Consider the following 17,496-nt stretch of genomic DNA (forward strand, 5'->3'; position numbering starts at 1 on the left):
TTTCCCCTGAAACCCAGAGCCCATTCCCCCAAGCAGCTAAGGACAGCCTGTGTGCTCCAGAGGCCTCTCCAATTATTGGAACTGGTTAATCCTAGCCCTGCCCCTGCCTGTCTTCCCTCAGAAAAAAACTGGATTGTGCCTGCCCTTTCCTCCAAGGACATTGGTGCTTCCCCCCTTGGGACTGAGCATGACTCGTCTTGTCTTTTGTCTCCAAGGTAACTGAAGATCATTTTCTTTAAAAAGCATTGACCCCTTCAGTGCCAGCACCAGCCACCAAACCCAGACCCAGGTACAAATCAGTAGGATGTTCACTTCCTGAGGACTGGGCCCTTGTAAGCTACGGTTAGAGATCTTGGAGTCATTTCCATTTAGTTGGAGTGGGGTGGCTTTTTGTCTTTTTTATTTTGCTTTTGAGACAGGGTCTCACTGTGTATCCCTGACTGGTTCAGGAACTGCTGACCTTGATTGAACGTGAAGCGATTCTCCTGTCTCTGCCTAAACCCTGGGTTTCAAGGGTAAACCACCATGCTCGGCTCATCAGCATTTAGATGATGGGTTCATTGTTTGAGTTGATTTTAAAAAGCACTGCAAAATGAATGTTCTAGCAGAAATGCATGCCCCCAGTCTGAACACAAGATCAAGATGTCATCAGGGTGGGTTCCATGGGGATCTGTGTGTGCGTCTCCCACCGCTCCTGAAGACTGGTTGGTAAGCTTCAGTCCATGGGCAGTCTGCTCTGTGTCTATCTTCTCGTGGCGATCCCATAACAAAATACTACAGACTGGAAACCTTTTAAAGATTTATTTTTTACTTTGTGTTTGTCCATGTGTGTTTGTGTGTGTGGGGGGGGGGTGAGCACAGGTTCCCAAAGATGTTAAAGGAGGGCATTCGAGCTGGAATTTCAGGCAGTCGTGAGCCACTTGGCACGGGTGCTGGGAACCAAGCCTGCGTCCTCTGCAAGAACACACTGTGCTGTCTTAACCATGAAGCAGTAATCTCTCCAGGCCTATGCTGGACTATTTATAAGCAATAAAAATATGTTGCTCACAGTTTTGGAGTGTGACAAGTCCAAGATCAGATGCTAACAGGGTTTAGTGTCTGGTCATGACCTGTTCTTCATAAATGATGCCATTCATGTGTCCTAGCATGGTGGCGAGAACAGGAAGACAAGACAGCAAAAGGCATAAACACTGCAGCTTCTCCCACAATGCCATTAATCTACCTTTGGACTTAATCATGTTTCAAAAGTCCCCACCTGATGTTCATAGCAGCTTTGTTTGTCACAGCCAGAACCTGGAAACAACCTAAACGCCCCTCGACTGAAGAATGGATAAGGATAATGTGGTACATTTACACAATGGAGTACTACACAGCAGAAACAAATAACGATATCTTGAAATTTGCAGGAAAATGGATGGAGCTAGAAAACATTATTTTGAGTGAGGTAACCCAGACACAGAAAGACAATTATCACATGTACTCACTCATAGATGGTTTTTAAACATGAATCAAAGAAAGCCAGCCTACAATCCACAATCCCAGAGAACCTAGACAACAAAAAGGACCCTAAGAGAGACTTACATGGATCTAATCTACATGGGAAGTAGAAAGTAGAAAAAGACAAGATCTCCTGAGTAAATTGGGTCCATGGGGACCTTAGAGGATGGCTGAAGGGGGAAGAGAAGAGGCATTGAGGGGAGCAGAGAAAAATGTGGAGCTCAATAAATTTTAATTAAAAAAAATTTTTTAAAAAGTCCCCACCACTTAGCACCACAACAAAGGGTAAGTCTCGAGACGTTAATTTTGGGAGACACTTCAGCCCATGGCTGCATTATTCCTGTATGTTACGTGTTCAAATTTCCTTTTTAGCTATGAACACCAGTCATACGGAATATATATACTCCAGTATGACTTCATCTAAGTTAATCGCATCTGCCATTATATTATTTCCAAATATGATAAAAATCCGGAAGCTCTGGTGGTTACAGCTTCAACAGTTGAGCATTTGGATAACACAGCCAAACCCTTGACTGTTATGGAATAATCTTTTTGTACACTGTGAAGCTGTGTCTTTGCCAAAGCATCTTCTGATTGGTTAATAAAAGAGCTGACTGGCTGGTAGCTAGGCAGGAGGTATAGACGAGATACCTAGACACAGAGGATGCTGGGAAGAAGGGTGGAGTCTGGGAAGTCACAAGGAGACTTGGAAGAATGCAAGATGAATTTGCCGTACTGAAAAAAGGTATCACCATGTGGCAGAGCGTAATTAAGAAATATGGGTTCATTTAAAATGTAAGAGCTAGTTAGTGACAAGCCTGAGCTATCGACTGGGCATTCGTAATCAATAAGTCTCAGTGTGGTTATTTGGGAGTGGCTGCTAGGGCACAAAGAGACTCCACCTGCATCTCACGGATAATGATGGAAGTTACAAGAACACATGAGAAACTGGAGAGTGAGAAGGGAATCCCAAGGAACACCAGTGCATGCAGAGAACTGAGACCAACTGACCAGACAGGGAGGAGTAGCACAGCGGAAACCAGTGGACAGGGGTCCAAGCCAACCTTGCCCAACAGCACCCCCCACAGGAAAGATAAGGTCCTTCCTTTCACAGGAAGGAAAGGTTGTCTTATGGCTGTGATGGCTGCTGACTGAAGGCTCTGATGGAATTGAAGGAGGCTGAAGATTCTGAGGCATAAGATTATTCAAAAACCTAAGTCCATGGACCAGTGGGTGAGATGCAGCCCAGGGCTTAGGTAGAAGGACTCACCGCTCGGATAAAAGCAGGCGACACTCCATTTTGACAGCTTTAAGAGCTGCACCGTCTGTATTGGCAAACTGCTGCTCCTGTGGCAATGGTTTCTCCCGATACACCGCCCCATCTGCCTCTCCCCTCACGTGGAACCTCTCCATAATGCACGTGGTCACAGGGACGCATGGACACCTTCCTTGGAACCTCAGCTTTAACAACTTAAGAAGAGCTTGTTAGGATGTCTTGATACATATAACCTGTTCACACCCATACTGTCGCACCCCTAGATAACTGGCCATGTATTGGCCACACTGCTCCTTTCAGTGCCGGCCACAGTCACACATACTAACAGTAAGTCATGTTCTCCTCAATCACAAACAAGTTTCTCAGATAAAGTCAGTGGCACCCACAGCATAATCATAGTTAAAGAGGGTTTAAATGAACCCCAGCCTCGTATCTGTCCAGTTGTATCTATTTCTCTCACGCAACACCCCCTGCCTCACCACTGTTTCTTGGTGTCTGTCTTAGACACACCAATCTCACTGTTCCGTGACTCTGCCTTATACACACAAGCCAGACTCACCACTTTGACTCGGGCTCATCTATACCATATGCCTCCTCAGCCAGCCACACAAACACCCTCATAAATCCTTTCTAGTCTGTCATACACGCAGACTCCACCTCACCAGTCTGTCACACTCACAAACGCAATCCAGTCTGCCTCCGTCTCCCAGAGACACACACTGAGGACCCCATCCATCCCCCCCCCCCCCACACACACACCGCATGGAACAAGGCCAGGTGGAGGCGCTGCAAGACAGGTCTGGGCAGGGCGGGGCGGTGGCCCTCCCGTGCTGTCTCTCGCACAGGACTCTGCCCGGGCCTGGGCGGCGGCTGCAGCCTGGAGGGCGACGTGGAAAGGCCACGTGGAGCCGCCCGGGGGAGGGCCGGCTGCGGGCAGCCAGGCGAGAGCGGCGCGGTGCTTACAGTGCGCACGAAGCAGGAGCCCCAGTAGCGCGCAGCGCCACCGCAGCAGGTGGGTCGGACTCGGGCAGGGGCTGGGGCCCAGCGGGCGGCGGCGGTACCCGGCTCCTTGGGGTTGAGGGTGGAGACCTTCTGCCTGCGGTCAGGATGCCGAGAGCGCAGTCCTCCGCATCCCCTGCAGCTTGGACTCGGGCTGGGGAGGTGGCCCTGGCCTCCAAGTACCACTGGGGAAGAGATCATCCGTGAGAGCAGATAGAGGAGGGGTGCAAAGCACCCCCGAAGCCCCTGGGTTTGAAGACAGGTTCAATAGCCCTGCCCTGGGGTTTCGAGTAACTAACTAGGGTTCACCCTCATTCAGTAGATGGAGATGATTTAAAGGACGCTGTCCATCGTCATCCAACTGCAGGTGTCTAGTCTACATCCAGCTCAGGTGTGCGCCCCTTAGACTGCATAGCCGCAGCCATTTAGGACTCCGCCTCCCTAGACCAGGACACCAACGGGCTAAATCAAGGGAGATGTCTAGATTCAGATAACTTCTCCACGGTCAGACTTGTTCAGAAATGACGTGGATGCCCTTTACGAAGGCAGCTCCTGTTCTGGAAAGGTTCAGGAGAGGCAATGTGGCTATTTGACAAGAATACTGTAAACAAAAAGTATCCACGAGATGGGAAGCAAGCTATGTCTCAAAGGCCACGGCCCATTGTGGGGCATCTGCTAGAACTAGCTTAAGTCTATATTATCTCACTGTACCCTCCCGAAGTCCCTAAGAAACACCCTCATCTTAATAGTGAAGATCCCAGTGCTAAGAGGGATTAAGACACCCTCCTGGACCACGTAACAGTGTAGAGGCAGGATCTGACCAAAGGTCCAACTTCAAGGCCAAAGTTTTCTCCTGTGATCTAGGGCAAAGGCCTAAAGAAACTGGAGGCAGACGGTTCTGTGTGTGTGTGTGTGTGTGTGTGTGTGTGTGTGTGTGTGTGTGACTTAAGTAACTTCTCTGAGATATATCACAACTATTATCTTGCAGTTACAGTGGCTTTCAAGTATTTATTAGGATGGTTACATTTATGCATGTTATAGTAATAGGAAGTGGGGCTACGATCATTTTTATTTTACAAGCAATTGTGTGTGTGACTTAAGTAACTTCTCTGAGATATATCACAACTGTTATCTTGCAGTTACGGTGGCTTTCAAGTATTTATTAGGATGGTTACATTTATGCATGTTATAGTTATAGGAAGTGGCTACTATCATTTTTATTTTACAAGCAAGTGTGTGTGTGTGAGAGAGAGACTTAAGTAACTTCTCTGAGATATATCACAACTGTTAACTTGCAGTTACGGTGGCTTTCAAGTATTTATTAGGATGGTTGCATTTATGCATGTTATAATTATAGGAAGAGGCTATGATCATTTTTATTTTACAAGCAATCGTTCAATGACCACTCTATTTCTGTTACTTACATGGGCTTCAAACTATGTAAAGATGAACAAGTCATATTGCATCGCCCTCATCACACCTCACATGGAATGTCGTTTTGATTCCCTTAAACAATGGCTGAAAGCATCAAGAGAATATTAGCCTCAAAGTCCTCGTGCAGTGCTTTTCATTTCTGAGGTAGACTGCAATTGAATGCCAAGGTTATCAGGAGGGTCCAGATGGAAGGTGGAACAGGTTTGGACAAAAACACTAAAAAACAAAAAATAAAAATAAGAAAATCTAGTATGCCGTTGTCTAAAGCAGTGCTTGTTGTAATGGAGCCCTGGAGGATGAGGTAAAGATGGTGTGGTACCTGAGCACCCGAGTGAGGACTGGACTGTGAGGGAAACAAGGAGCCATTAAAGGCCTTGTGGGATTGTCAGGTGTGGTGGTGCACACCAATAATCCTAGTGTGTGGATCAGGAGTTCAGGGTTATCCTCAGCTACATGATAAGTTGCAGGCCAGCCTGGGGTACGTAAGACCCTGTGGGATTTTTTTTTTTAATTAATTGATTATTTTGAAACAGAGTCTCTCTGTAAGCCTAGATGTTCTGGAACTCCCTTTGTAGACCAGACTGGCCTGGAACTCACAGAGATCCTCCTGTCTCTGCCTTTGAAGTATGGGGGTTAAAGTTGTATGTCAAAACCCCTGGCCTTTATTGTTTTTATTTTATGTGTGTGGTTGTTTGGCCCGCATGTATGTATACCATTTGTGTGCAGCGCCCTCAGAGGATAAAGGAAGACAGAAGAGGACATCAGGCCTCCTGGAACTGGATTACAGATAGTTGTTAGCGGATCTATGGGTGCTGGGAACTGAGCCAATGCTCTTAACAGCTGAGCCATCTTTCTAGCTCCTGTTTTTTTTGTTTGTTTGTTTGCTTGCTTGCTTGCTTGTTTGTTTTTGTTTTGCTTTAAAGAAAAGGTTTTGAATGGATCAGCAAAATGGGTTGAAATACTTGCAAGAGAGGACCTGAGTTCAAACTCCATATCCCACAAGGTGGCAGGAGAGAGCCAACTCCCAAGAGTTGGCCTCTGACCTCCACAGGTGTATCCTGACACACACCGGCTGATACTCATGCACACATATACACAGTAATGAAATAAGCAGTAAAACATGTTTTTTGAGCAATGGGGTTCTAGGAAAGGGAAGTGTATCTGATGTGGGTGTAAAGACAGTCCCACAAGCTGGGACAACAGTAAAAGACTGTGTGAGAAGGAGCTCACTATTCACTGTTTACTGCAAGCCCATGAAAGTGGTTCTGGGTTCCGTCCATTGCACACACTAAATAGTTACATATACAAGGGACTCAGAGGACAGCGAAGGGGACGGTGACACTGATGCACATGGGGAAGGCTCAGTATCAGCACGTGATTTATAGTCCAGTGCACACGTGGCTGAGACTTTCAGGACAGCTGCAGCAGAGCAGCAGACAGCCAAGCCTGTATGTAGGCTCTGTATGTTAAGCAGATCCCACACCTAGGAAGCCAGCTCTCTGAGACTGGTGTTTGGATTATTATGATTACTTAACAAGCCACTCAAAACCTAAACGGTTTGGATTTGAAGATAGAGGAGCGCCCCTGAGTCCTTCAGAGCCCCCCCCCCCCCGGCCTTCAGAAGGGGCTCCAAACGTGGCAGTATGGGGTGCTCCCAAGTCGTCTCAGGCTTCCCAGAGTTAGGCATGCAGCTTGTACAGCTTGGGCCGAAAGCAGCTCCAGAGCTTGCCTTGCTCCTAGGCAGACTAGACTATCACATTGATGCTTCAGTACCAGCTAGGCTATAGGAATCCTCTGTAGGCTAAAACGCAGGATATAACAGCCAGATATGGGGGCACACTCCTGCAATCAGCACTTGGCAGGAAGCTACATAGGGAGAGCCTGTTTCATAAAAGTAACCAGAGTTAGGTGTGGTGGGGCATGAACTCTCTGTTCTCGGGAGGCTGAGACAAGAGGATGTCAGTGAGTTTAAGGCAAGTCTGAGCTAAATGAGTTCAAATCCCACCTGGATTGTATAGTGAGACCTCGCTTCATAAAACCAACCAAACGAAACAACTTAGTAGCTTCAGATGATAACCTTAACTTTACTCCGGATGCCGTCTAGGCCAAGGCAGTGGGGACCAGCTTTCTTCCACGCATACTGTTGGCTAGGCCAATTGAAATGGATTCATTCTCTCGCTTCTCTGGATAGGAGATAGCTGGGCCCCAAGAGCTCTATCCCTATGTAGTCTTTTAGGGGTTTGTGGGCAGACAGAGGGAGGCAGAGGCGCTACGTGGACCTGGCAACCTTTTCAGCTATCTCAGTCACCCGGAAGCCAGTCACTAAGTCCAAACATGTAAGAAGAAGTGAATTAAACTCCAGGTTTAGTGGGAAAAAAAGATAAAAACAAATTGAAGACATGGACCAGCAAGACAGGTAGTAAAGGTGTTTGACTTTAGTCTGATCCCCAGGGCCTACATGGTAGAAAGAAAGGACTCCTAAATGTTCTTCTCTGACCTCCATATGTTTACCGACACACTGGCACATGTGTGTATACACACACACACACACACACACACACACACACACAAAGGTTTTTCTTTTCTTTCTTTCTTTTTTTTGGGGTTTTTTTTTTTTTTTTTTGGTTTTTTGAGACAGGGTTTCTCTGTAGCTTTGGAGCCTATATTGGAACTTGTTCTGTAGAGCAGGTTGGCCTCGAACTCAGAGATCAGCTTGCCTCTGCCTCCCGAGTGCTGGAATTAAAGGCGTGGAACGCCACTGCCCTGCAAGAAGGACAATTTTAAATTAAACAAAAACAATTGTAGTCATGTTTTTGGGGTCCCTGCAGTTAGTCTAATGAATGAATGGATTGGTGGGTGGAAGGGCACTTCCTGCTGGGCCCAAACTGCCACCACCAGGGTTTTCTTTGGAGTTCAACTAGCCTCTTCTTAAAAGTGACCTGAGTGGATGACAACAGATTCAGTCCAGCTCTCAGGAATTTAAATTATGTGAGTACCCTGCAGCCCAGATCCTGGCAGGGAACTGATGGGGAGGAGAAAGTAATTTGAAGGACTCAGGTGGGAAGACCCGAAGGGAAAGTGTGTGCAAAGACACTGCAGAGCAGCCAGGACAACTTCTGGAAGGAAAAGACCTCATCTCATTTAGCTACCCCCGAGTCTGCATTGCCGATGGAGACGGGAGATAGAGAGGGTACCCAGTGCAAGGCAGAGCCCGTGCTGGGACCATGTTCGAACATTGGGTTCGTCCTCGTTCTCCTAGCAATTCTGTATTTCTGTGTCCTTCCTTTCCTCTCTGTCAGGATCTACATTGCCTAGACTGGCCTCGAACTCACAACCGTCCTACCTCAGCCTCCCAAGGAGCTGCAATTGCAGGCATGTGCCACTCACTTCTGTTCATCTGTTCATTCTTTAAACATGTGTGCTTTTCCCTGATTGTGTAATTTTGCAAGCCTTAAGGAGGAAAAGTTGTTTGATCTTATCCCTTCAACTTACTGCTAAGAGAGTACCTCGGTTATAAGAAGGGAACTCGAGACAGTAAGGAAATGGGCTGGGGAGATGACTCAACGGTTAAAAGCACAGTTGTGGCTCTTACAGAGGACCCAGGTTCAGTTCTCAGCCTCCACATGGTGGCCCACAACCTTCTGTCATTCCAATTCTAGGGATCTGATGCCCTCTTCTGATCTCTTTGGGCACCAGGCATTCACAGGGTACACATACATATGTGCAGACAAAACACTCATATACATACATACATACATACATACATACACACATACATACGTAAGTCTAATATATATTTGAAAAATAGTCTGACAGTACGCTTCAGTGGTAGGGCACATGACTTGCATGTGTGAAGATTTGGGCTTGACTTTCCAGCACTGAAAAACAAAGAAACGAACAGCTGGCTGGACACCATGGCACACATCTGCAATCCCAGCACTTGGGAGGCAGAGGCAGGGGAACAAAGGTGACACGTGCTACTAAAGGGAAGTCTGTGTTTGTATTCTACAAGTTATACAGTTGCTGTCCTCAAATTCCGGCCCTGCTGGTCCTGTCATTTGACAGTCGCTTTCTGCTACTGTAACAAACATCCGAGACCATCGACTTAAAAAGCGAAAAGGTTTACTTTTAACTCAGTTTCGGAGGTTTTAGCTTGGAGCCAGTTGGCCTGGCTGCTTCTGTACCTGTGGAGAGACAGCCCATCATGGCTGGGTGGGAGACAGAGCTGCTCACCTCATGGCTAGGATGGGAAAGGGAAGGAAGACAAGGCTGGAGTCCTTTATTGCATGCATCCCTAGAGAGATGGAGATCTTCCACTAGCCAGCATTTTTCCCTTTTCTCCCCTCCCCTGTCTGTCTCTCTCCTCCCTGTCCTTTCCCCTCCCCTCTCCTGTGATGTATGTTTGTGTAGGCATTCATGAAGATGTGTATACATATGAGTGTGAGTGTACATGTATGTTTGTGCATGTGACTGTGGAGGCCAGAGGCAGACATTGGATGTAGTCCTCAATCACTCTCTCTTATTTCTTAAGACAAGGTCTCCCTGAACCTGGGCTCACTAACCAACTAAACTGACTTGCCAGTGAGCTGCAGAGATCCACCTGGCTCTATCCCCTCTCCAGCCCCACCCCTGTGCCCTCTAAGTCAGCTGGAGATGGGATCTCCAGTCTTCATGCTTGTCCAGTAAGCACTTTACGGATGGAGCCACCTTCCCAGCCCAGGATCAACCTCTTAAAAGTTCTACCCTTTCCCAGTGGTGCCGGGTTAGACTCACGCCTTCACCTCTAATACAGGGGTCGTCAGAGGACAATGCAGATCCATGCTGCTGCCCCATGGTGTCCTCTTTCTTATCTAGCCCAGGGTCCACACATCCTGGCATTCTTCTGATCTCTCTGGCAGCTGGCTTTCTCAATCTCTATGGACCCCTTCTTTTCATATTGGAAACTGGACCCCAATTGGCCCTTCCTTATTCCAGAGACTTGTCATACAAAGAGCTTTTAAGGTTGCCTAGTTCCCCAACCCTTTGCTGCCTGCCACACAGGTCTCTGGGGCAGGGTCTCCTCTCTAACTGCCCCTTCCCCGAAAGGAAACAAGGGGTCAATCTGCAGAGCTTGGATTTCCTTCTGTTGATGTTTCTGCCTTCCGCTTCCTTTTGAGGCACCCAGGTGGCCTCCAGACTCTGCTGTCAATTCCTTGAACTTCATGATTGCAGAAATTTAGACTTTTGAAATTCTCAAATCTGTCCTTTTTTCTCCTTAAATTTTATAAGTTTAGGAAGCTGGAAAGATGGTTTAGCAGTTAAGAACTCTGCTCTTCAGAGAAAATGTATATATCAATTAAAAACAGCCAAAACAAAACAAACAAAAATCTCTGTTCTTCCAGAGGATCCAGATTCAATTCGTAGCACCCACATGTGGTTCACATCTGTAACTTGGGTCACAGGGGATCTGATGCCATCTTCTGGCTTCTGTAGGCATGAGGCACATGTGTGGTACACAGACATACATGCAGACAAAGCCATCTACATATATAAAATACATAAGAATTCTGAAATTTAATTAACAACTGGTAAGTTTAGACATTTTCTTTTATCATTCTTGTTGTAGTTGGTGGTGATGGTTTTTATAGGACAGGGTCTCACTCCGTAGCCTTGACTGGCCTGGAACCAGCTGATGCTTGAAGCTAGAGTTCCACCTGGCTGTGAGCTGCTTGACACGACTGTTGGAACACAAACTCAGGTCCTCTGGAAGAGTCACAAGTGCTCTTAGTCTCTGAGATGTCTTTCCAGCCCCCTTTTGTTCACGTGCACGGAGTATAGCTGTTGGAACCTCAGCTGGATGTATGGAGCCTCTTCTTAGTCTGTTCCTATGGGCCAGCCCCTGCTTTATCTCTGGTCTGCTCTGCTGCATGGACCACTCAGATGGGTGACTCTGGTTCATATGGACTGAGTCTGACAGACACTCCTGACGAGGGCGATGTCACCCCCCATGACTGGTTCCACTGTGCTTTGGTAGACTGAGAATGTCTTGCCTCCCAGTGCTCCTAGAGGAATATGTTCTAATTGTATCCAGCCCTGTACCTATTTTCCTGGGGATGTTTGCTACCATACTCTCAGGTGTGGCACTGAGCTCCCCCCTATGACTGGGCTGTGTCCCTTTGGGGGTTTGATGTTAACATGGAGAACTAAGTTCTAGTTGCCTACCTTAAATGACCACGTTACACCATCATCTCTCCTTGGTACAACTAGACCCCAAGGCTCTCCAGTCTCAGCTAATGCTACAGATATCTTTCCGGCAGTAGTGGCTTCAACGTCTCTTCGGCCATTGGGGCTTAGAGAGATCAGCAAGCTACATGTACTCAATGTAGCTGTCAGGACCAATCATACACATAGACAAACGAATATAGCAATGAGGGTAGGAGGGTAGGGGGTGCAGAGACAGCTTAGCTGGTCAAACACAGGCATGAGAACCTGATTTCAATCTTCAGCACCCATGTAAAACGTCAGACTCAGGGCTGGGAGGTGTTCACTTGGTAACGCGCCTACTGTGGATCTGAGTTCAGACCCCCAGAATTCATGTAAAAAGCCAGGCACAGTAGTGTGTGCCCATAACCCCAGTGATGGGGGGAGTGTTGGGGGGATTGAAACAGGTGGATCCTTGAAGCTTATTGGGCAACCAGTTTAGCTGAACTGATAAACCGGAAGTTGAGTGATTCTGTCTCAAAAAATGAAAGTGCTTTGGCAGCTAAAGACACCTACCCTGCAGGCCCGAGGACCCGAGTTTAATCCGGGGAATCTATGGAAATGCAGTCTCCGTAAAGTTGTCACCTGACCTCCACACGCACACCGTAGCACACACGCCCACCGCCACGTCACTCACAGCAATAATACGTTTCTGAAACAGTTTCTCATGATCAAGGATAGTGATCAAAGAAAGATATTTGATGTTAGCTTCTGACCCCCACATGCGTGTGCACAACTATATTAACATGCTGATACCACACACACACACACACACACACCCAGGCACAGCAGTGTGACCTGGAATCGCAGTGCTAGGGAGGCAGAGACAGGAACTAGGACTTGGTGAGCCGCAGGTTCTGTGAGAGACTTGTCTCAAAGCAGTAAGGTGGACAGTGATCAATGATTGAGGAAGATTCCCAGTGTTGACCCCTGACCCCCACACGTTAACACATATGCAAGCTCACACGTGTGCACTCACACACGCACATAAAGGGAAAATGAACACAGGTCCTATGCTGTGATGGCTCCATCTTTTTCTGGACTTCCACCCTTTGGTCTTCCTACTCAAGGCAGCTCCAAACAGTAAACAGGCTTATCTCCCTGTGAGTCAGGTGCTTGCCCGCTCCACTCTAGGCTCTCAGGGAACTGAGATCCATCTTGAACGTGGTTCTGGACCTTGTTAGGATCATGGACCTTTCAGAGAATCCACTGAAAGCTATGGAATGTCCTTTAGGAAAATCTAGTGCTTGCTTGGATTTTAGGTTCTGTGGACGAGAGGTCCTGACCCTTTGCTTGGACTATCAAACATCTGATTATTTTTCTGCACGAAGATGGCTTTTTTTGAGGGGGTGTCTCAGTTTAGGTGAGTGTCTGCCTCCTTGGAAATTCATATTATATGTGCATCCCCGGGATGAGCCAGAAAGCTTAATGCTCTGAGTTTTTAACAGGCTCATTTTATTTTTGACAATTTCCATATAATCAAGTCCGCATAATGTAGAGACAGCCAGACTGGCTTTGAACTCACAATCCTCCTGCCTCAGACTCCTGCATGCTGGGTTTGTTTGTTTGTTTATTAGGTTTTTCGAGACAGGGTTTCTTTACATAGCTTTGGCTGTCCTAGAAACTAGCTCTGTAGACCAGGCTGGCCTCAAACTCACAGAGATCTATCTGCCTGCCTCTGTCTCCTGAGTGCTGGGATTAAAGGTGTCTGCCACCATCGCTGGCTGAGTGCTGGGATTATAGGGCATGTACCACCACACCAAGCCTCAGTAGGTTTTTCCTAAGTGCAGACTCCCTGTTGTCTCCCTCTTTGTCTCTCTGCATGTTTTGGTCTTTGGGGAGCCCCAGCATTCTCATTCTGATCTATCCCCATCTGTAAATGAAGTGGGCACTCTAGAGCAAACATACATAAGCAGCACTTAAGGCCAATGGGACACAGGGAGGAGCCCTCACCCCCAGAGCTGCCTCCCACCATGCAGCTCTGCTTCTATGCACTTAAATACTGGAGCAGGATTTATGTGTTTTTCTATAACCGGGATTTATGTCGAGCAAAGTTCCTGGAGGTTGCCCGTGTGCATGTAAACTCCTCCCAGGTGTCCTTCTATGCCACATGCTTCCGCATGCAAGGAGGGAAGTCATTTCTGTCTGATCTGTCTGACCCCCAACGCTGTGGCAGATACCCCTCCCCTGACTCTCTGATTCTGTTCCTAGCTCCAGTGTCCAGAAGGATGTTCCATTGGCTGATGCAAGTGTTGATGCTGCCACTGTTGCTGCTACCTTTAGGTCACACTGCTCCCAAGGATGGAGCCGCAAGGTAAGAGGATTAGGAGGGCAGGGCCCTGAGCTGCGGTAGGGAAAGTCTCTAAAAAGATGTCAGAACTCCTCTGAGGAGCCAGGAGCCCACTGAAGTATAGCCTCCTTCATTTCTGTGCTCACACACAGACCTCCGGTGTGACTGTCAGAATGTCACAAGTAGGGATTTAGTGCGTGCATGGAGACCCCTTTGCAGCCAGGAGTCCAGCTCCAGTCCTGTGTAAGGCATGAGGAGGAGGCTGGGACAGGGGCTGTGGTCTATGAATCAAGACCTGACATTGGGAATACCAAAGGAACAGGGATCGTTAGCTAACATTTCTGACTTCCTAGAGCTACTCTCGTATACTCAGGATGTGTAGTAGAAGAGCGATGCTGGAACAACCTTGGCAACAGTGACCAAAGTAGCTGCAACAACTCCTGTTGATTCTGCCATTCCAGGCTGATGTGGGCACACAGTCACCCCGCGCAGAAGTAGGAACACTTCTGAGACCCCAGGCAGACTTAAAGTCCAGGCTGACATCCATGCCCTCTGCTTGAAAAAGGAAGAGGCAATGATGTGTCATAGGGCAGACTGGGAAACCTGGGCATCGCTACCAGCCTTAGCTTGAGGTCTACTCCTTGGGTCCTTGGCATTGAAGAAGCAAGACCACCATCAGCCACTGTGTCTCGACACTCTTGACTGTCTTGACACTGGACTATCTTATTGGGCCACCACTGTGTGTCCTACTATGGTGGCCTAGATCTCACCAGGCATTTTCTTCTTTCTTTTCAATTTTGTATTTATTTGCATGTATGTGTCTGTGTGTGCATGAGTGTAGGGGTGTCTGCATAGTCTAGAAGAAGGGGTTAGGTCCCCTGAAGTTGAAGTTATAGGTAGCTGTGAGCCACCCAAAATGGGTACTGGGTGAACTTGGGTCCTCTGGAAGAGCAGTAAGTGCTTTTTGTTTGTTTGTTTGTTTGTTTTGACTTTTTGAGACAGGATTTCTCTGTGTAACAGACCTAGCTGTCTTGGAACTAGATCTTGTAGACCTGGCTGGCCTCAAACTCACAGAGATTCACTTTCCTCTGCTTCCCCAGTGCTGGGATTAAACGTGCAGCAAGTGTTCTTAACCACTGAGCCATCACTCCCTTTTGTGGGTTTTCTAGAACTAACTAAGGTACCTAAAAACAGTCTTGGGGGGTAAGGTTCTGTTTCTAGTGACACCCGAAGAGTTTTTTCCCTACAGCCTTTTCTGGGAAGTTAAAGGGACAAGTCCTTTTGGATCTGGGAAATCTGCCAAGTGGCTGCTAAGCTAGGCCCTGGGCTGACACCTCTCTGCCTGTTCTAGGCTGGACCCTGAAGTTCAACAGCAGCTCACGCCCAACCCCTTCGAGCCAGGCCCTGACCAGCTCCAGTGAGTAAACTGGGGGCTTTCAGTAGGTATTACCTGGTCAAGCCTTGGGTCACAGACAGGATTCTCCTGACCAGTTCACCACTTTCTCGACAGACGGCTGCGGAATTACCTCAAGGGACTAGAGAAGATGGAAGAGGACCCAGAGCAAATGGACCGGGAGCGCGGTGAGGGGCTGGCGCTTGCACCAGCCTAGGAGGCTCTGGGGGCCAGAGCTGGGGCTGAGCGCTGGCTGCCCTGTGGGTTCCCACCTCTTCTAACCCAGATTCTCTTCTCTAGTCCTGCTCTACCTCTTCGCTCTTCACGACTATGACCAGAATGGACAGCTGGATGGCCTGGAGCTGTTGTCCATGCTGACGGCAGCTCTGGCCCCTGAAGCTGCACACTTTCCCATCAACCCGGTAAGCACTGCTGGAAGCTGAGGGAGCTGGAGCTTTGGTCCTTTGGTAGATCCCTGGAAAAGGAAGTTCAGACCCAAGGCAGCAGGGATGAGGCTGTTGGGGAGGGGCTGGACTCCTAAAAATATCTATGGTAACTGTTTCCACAGGTTATCCTGGTAGTGGACCAGGTGCTTGAGACCCAGGACCTGGATGGAGATGGGCTCATGACTCCTGCAGAGCTAATCAACTTCCCAGGAGAAGCCCCCAAGCACATGGAGTCCCTTCCCCCAGGTCTCCAGGAGCCACAACCTGCTGGAAGGCCACTGCATTTAGCTAACAGTCCACTGCAGCCAGAACCCCAGCAATTCCTGGAGACTAGAGAAGAAACTAGGGGCCAGGTGGAGGCCAAAAGGGAGTCTTTGGAAGCTGTACAGGAGGCTGGACATCAGACAGGGGCTAAAGTAGATAGCCTCAATCATGAAGGGGAGACTAGGAGACAGGCGGAGGCTGAAGGAGAAGTTCCAGGTCCCAGAGAGGATGCTGAGGGGCAGGGCGGGAGCAAGGGCAATGAAGGGGAAGCCAAAGAAATGCCAGTGGAAACATCAGATACCATAAACACCCCAAATGCGGTTGAGGCTCACAGTATTCAACTGGAGAATGATGAGATATAAACTAAACAACACAGGCTCCTGTCCCTTAAAATCTCAGCGCAGAGCAGAAGCGTGAAGTGGGGCATACACGCTGGGAAAAGAGTCACCTTTGACACGGGTACGGTGGCACAAGCTAGTAATCCTAGAGCTTGGAAGACAATAGCAGAAGGATTGAGGGCTCCAGGCTAGCCCAGGCGACATAGCTAGCTGGGCTGATTAATAAAACCCTGTCTTGATGAGAAAAAAAAAAGCATTTCCTTTCTGGCCTCAGGAGGAAGCAGGACTTTCTGTGTGGCTCGGGGAGACCTAAGTTGAGAGGCAGCTTTCAGGCCCCAAACAACCAATAAAGAACAGAATGAATTCATCTCCATAGCTATGTGTTCTTGATCCAGCCCGCCCAGCTCCGTCTCTCAGAACACAAGTGTTGGGACTGGACCAACTTATTGCGGGGATGAAGACTCAGCTTTCTCAGCGTTTCTGGCCAGGGATGCTGAGACAGTAAACACAGCCAGCTGCAGAGAGCTCAGTCCACCCTGGGAGTCAAACTCTCTCCCGAAGTTCCCTCTTGACTTGCTATTCAGACCCCTGTGATCCCTGTAGCTCAAGGCCAACAGATGGTCCCCACTCCCTGCTACCATCCCCACTACCCCCTTCTCTTCTTCCTCCTCTTCCTTTTCTTCCAGGCCCTAAAGCTATGTAATGGCCGCAGTGGTGAGGGAGCCTGCTTTCTGGGTCCATGGGGCTTCTGTGTCCAAAACTACCTTCGTTCCATGGGCTTCCCAGGAGCCTGTGTCCTCAGAGCTTACCTTGAGTCAGGTTAGTACTTCAACCACAGATGTAGCCTGACACAGGATGCTGCTGTCCCTTGAAAAGGTTAGATCCAGGTGACATATTGAGATCAAATTCTATTATAAGATTCTGGACAGTTGGACAAAAATGTAGACTTCCTTGTCAGACAGATGCGAATTCAAATAATATTTGTGTACCACCTTAGCACCTATTGCTTAATCCATTGTCTTTAACTTCCCATCTGTCAAATGGAGCTGATTTTTGCCTGGATAAAAATCAGATAAAATGCTGTATTACAATGTCAGCCTGGCACCTGGCGTGTACAAGGTTCTCAGAAGACGGAGGAGTAAGGAAGCCTATGTTTTTGTCCAACTGTCCAGAATCTCATCTTAGAATCTGATCTTGACATGTCACCTGGAACGAAGGTAGTTTTGGACACAGAAGCCCCACGGACCCAGAAAGCAGGCTTCCTCACCACTGCAGCCATTACATAGCTTTACGGCCTGGAGAAATTTTTTTCCTATTGT

General features: G+C 48.1%; 1 protein-coding gene across 1 annotated transcript; it reads left to right on the forward strand.

The window, feature by feature from the left end:
* Positions 1-3,544: 3,544 nt before the first annotated feature.
* LOC121432968 (cell growth regulator with EF hand domain protein 1-like) lies at positions 3,545-16,544 on the forward strand. Its single transcript, XM_041631176.1, has 6 exons — positions 3,545-3,785; positions 13,658-13,760; positions 15,088-15,153; positions 15,247-15,317; positions 15,430-15,551; positions 15,698-16,544. The coding sequence occupies exons 2-6, from the start codon at positions 13,675-13,677 to the stop codon at positions 16,199-16,201; spliced, it is 849 nt and encodes a 282-aa protein (XP_041487110.1). The 5' UTR covers positions 3,545-3,785; positions 13,658-13,674; the 3' UTR covers positions 16,202-16,544.
* The last annotated feature ends 952 nt before the right edge of the window (positions 16,545-17,496 follow it).

Source organism: Microtus oregoni, unplaced genomic scaffold, assembly GCF_018167655.1.
Source record: "Microtus oregoni isolate MIOR12 unplaced genomic scaffold, Mior012 000036F_ref0000092, whole genome shotgun sequence".
Taxonomy (NCBI): Eukaryota; Metazoa; Chordata; class Mammalia; order Rodentia; family Cricetidae; genus Microtus; species Microtus oregoni.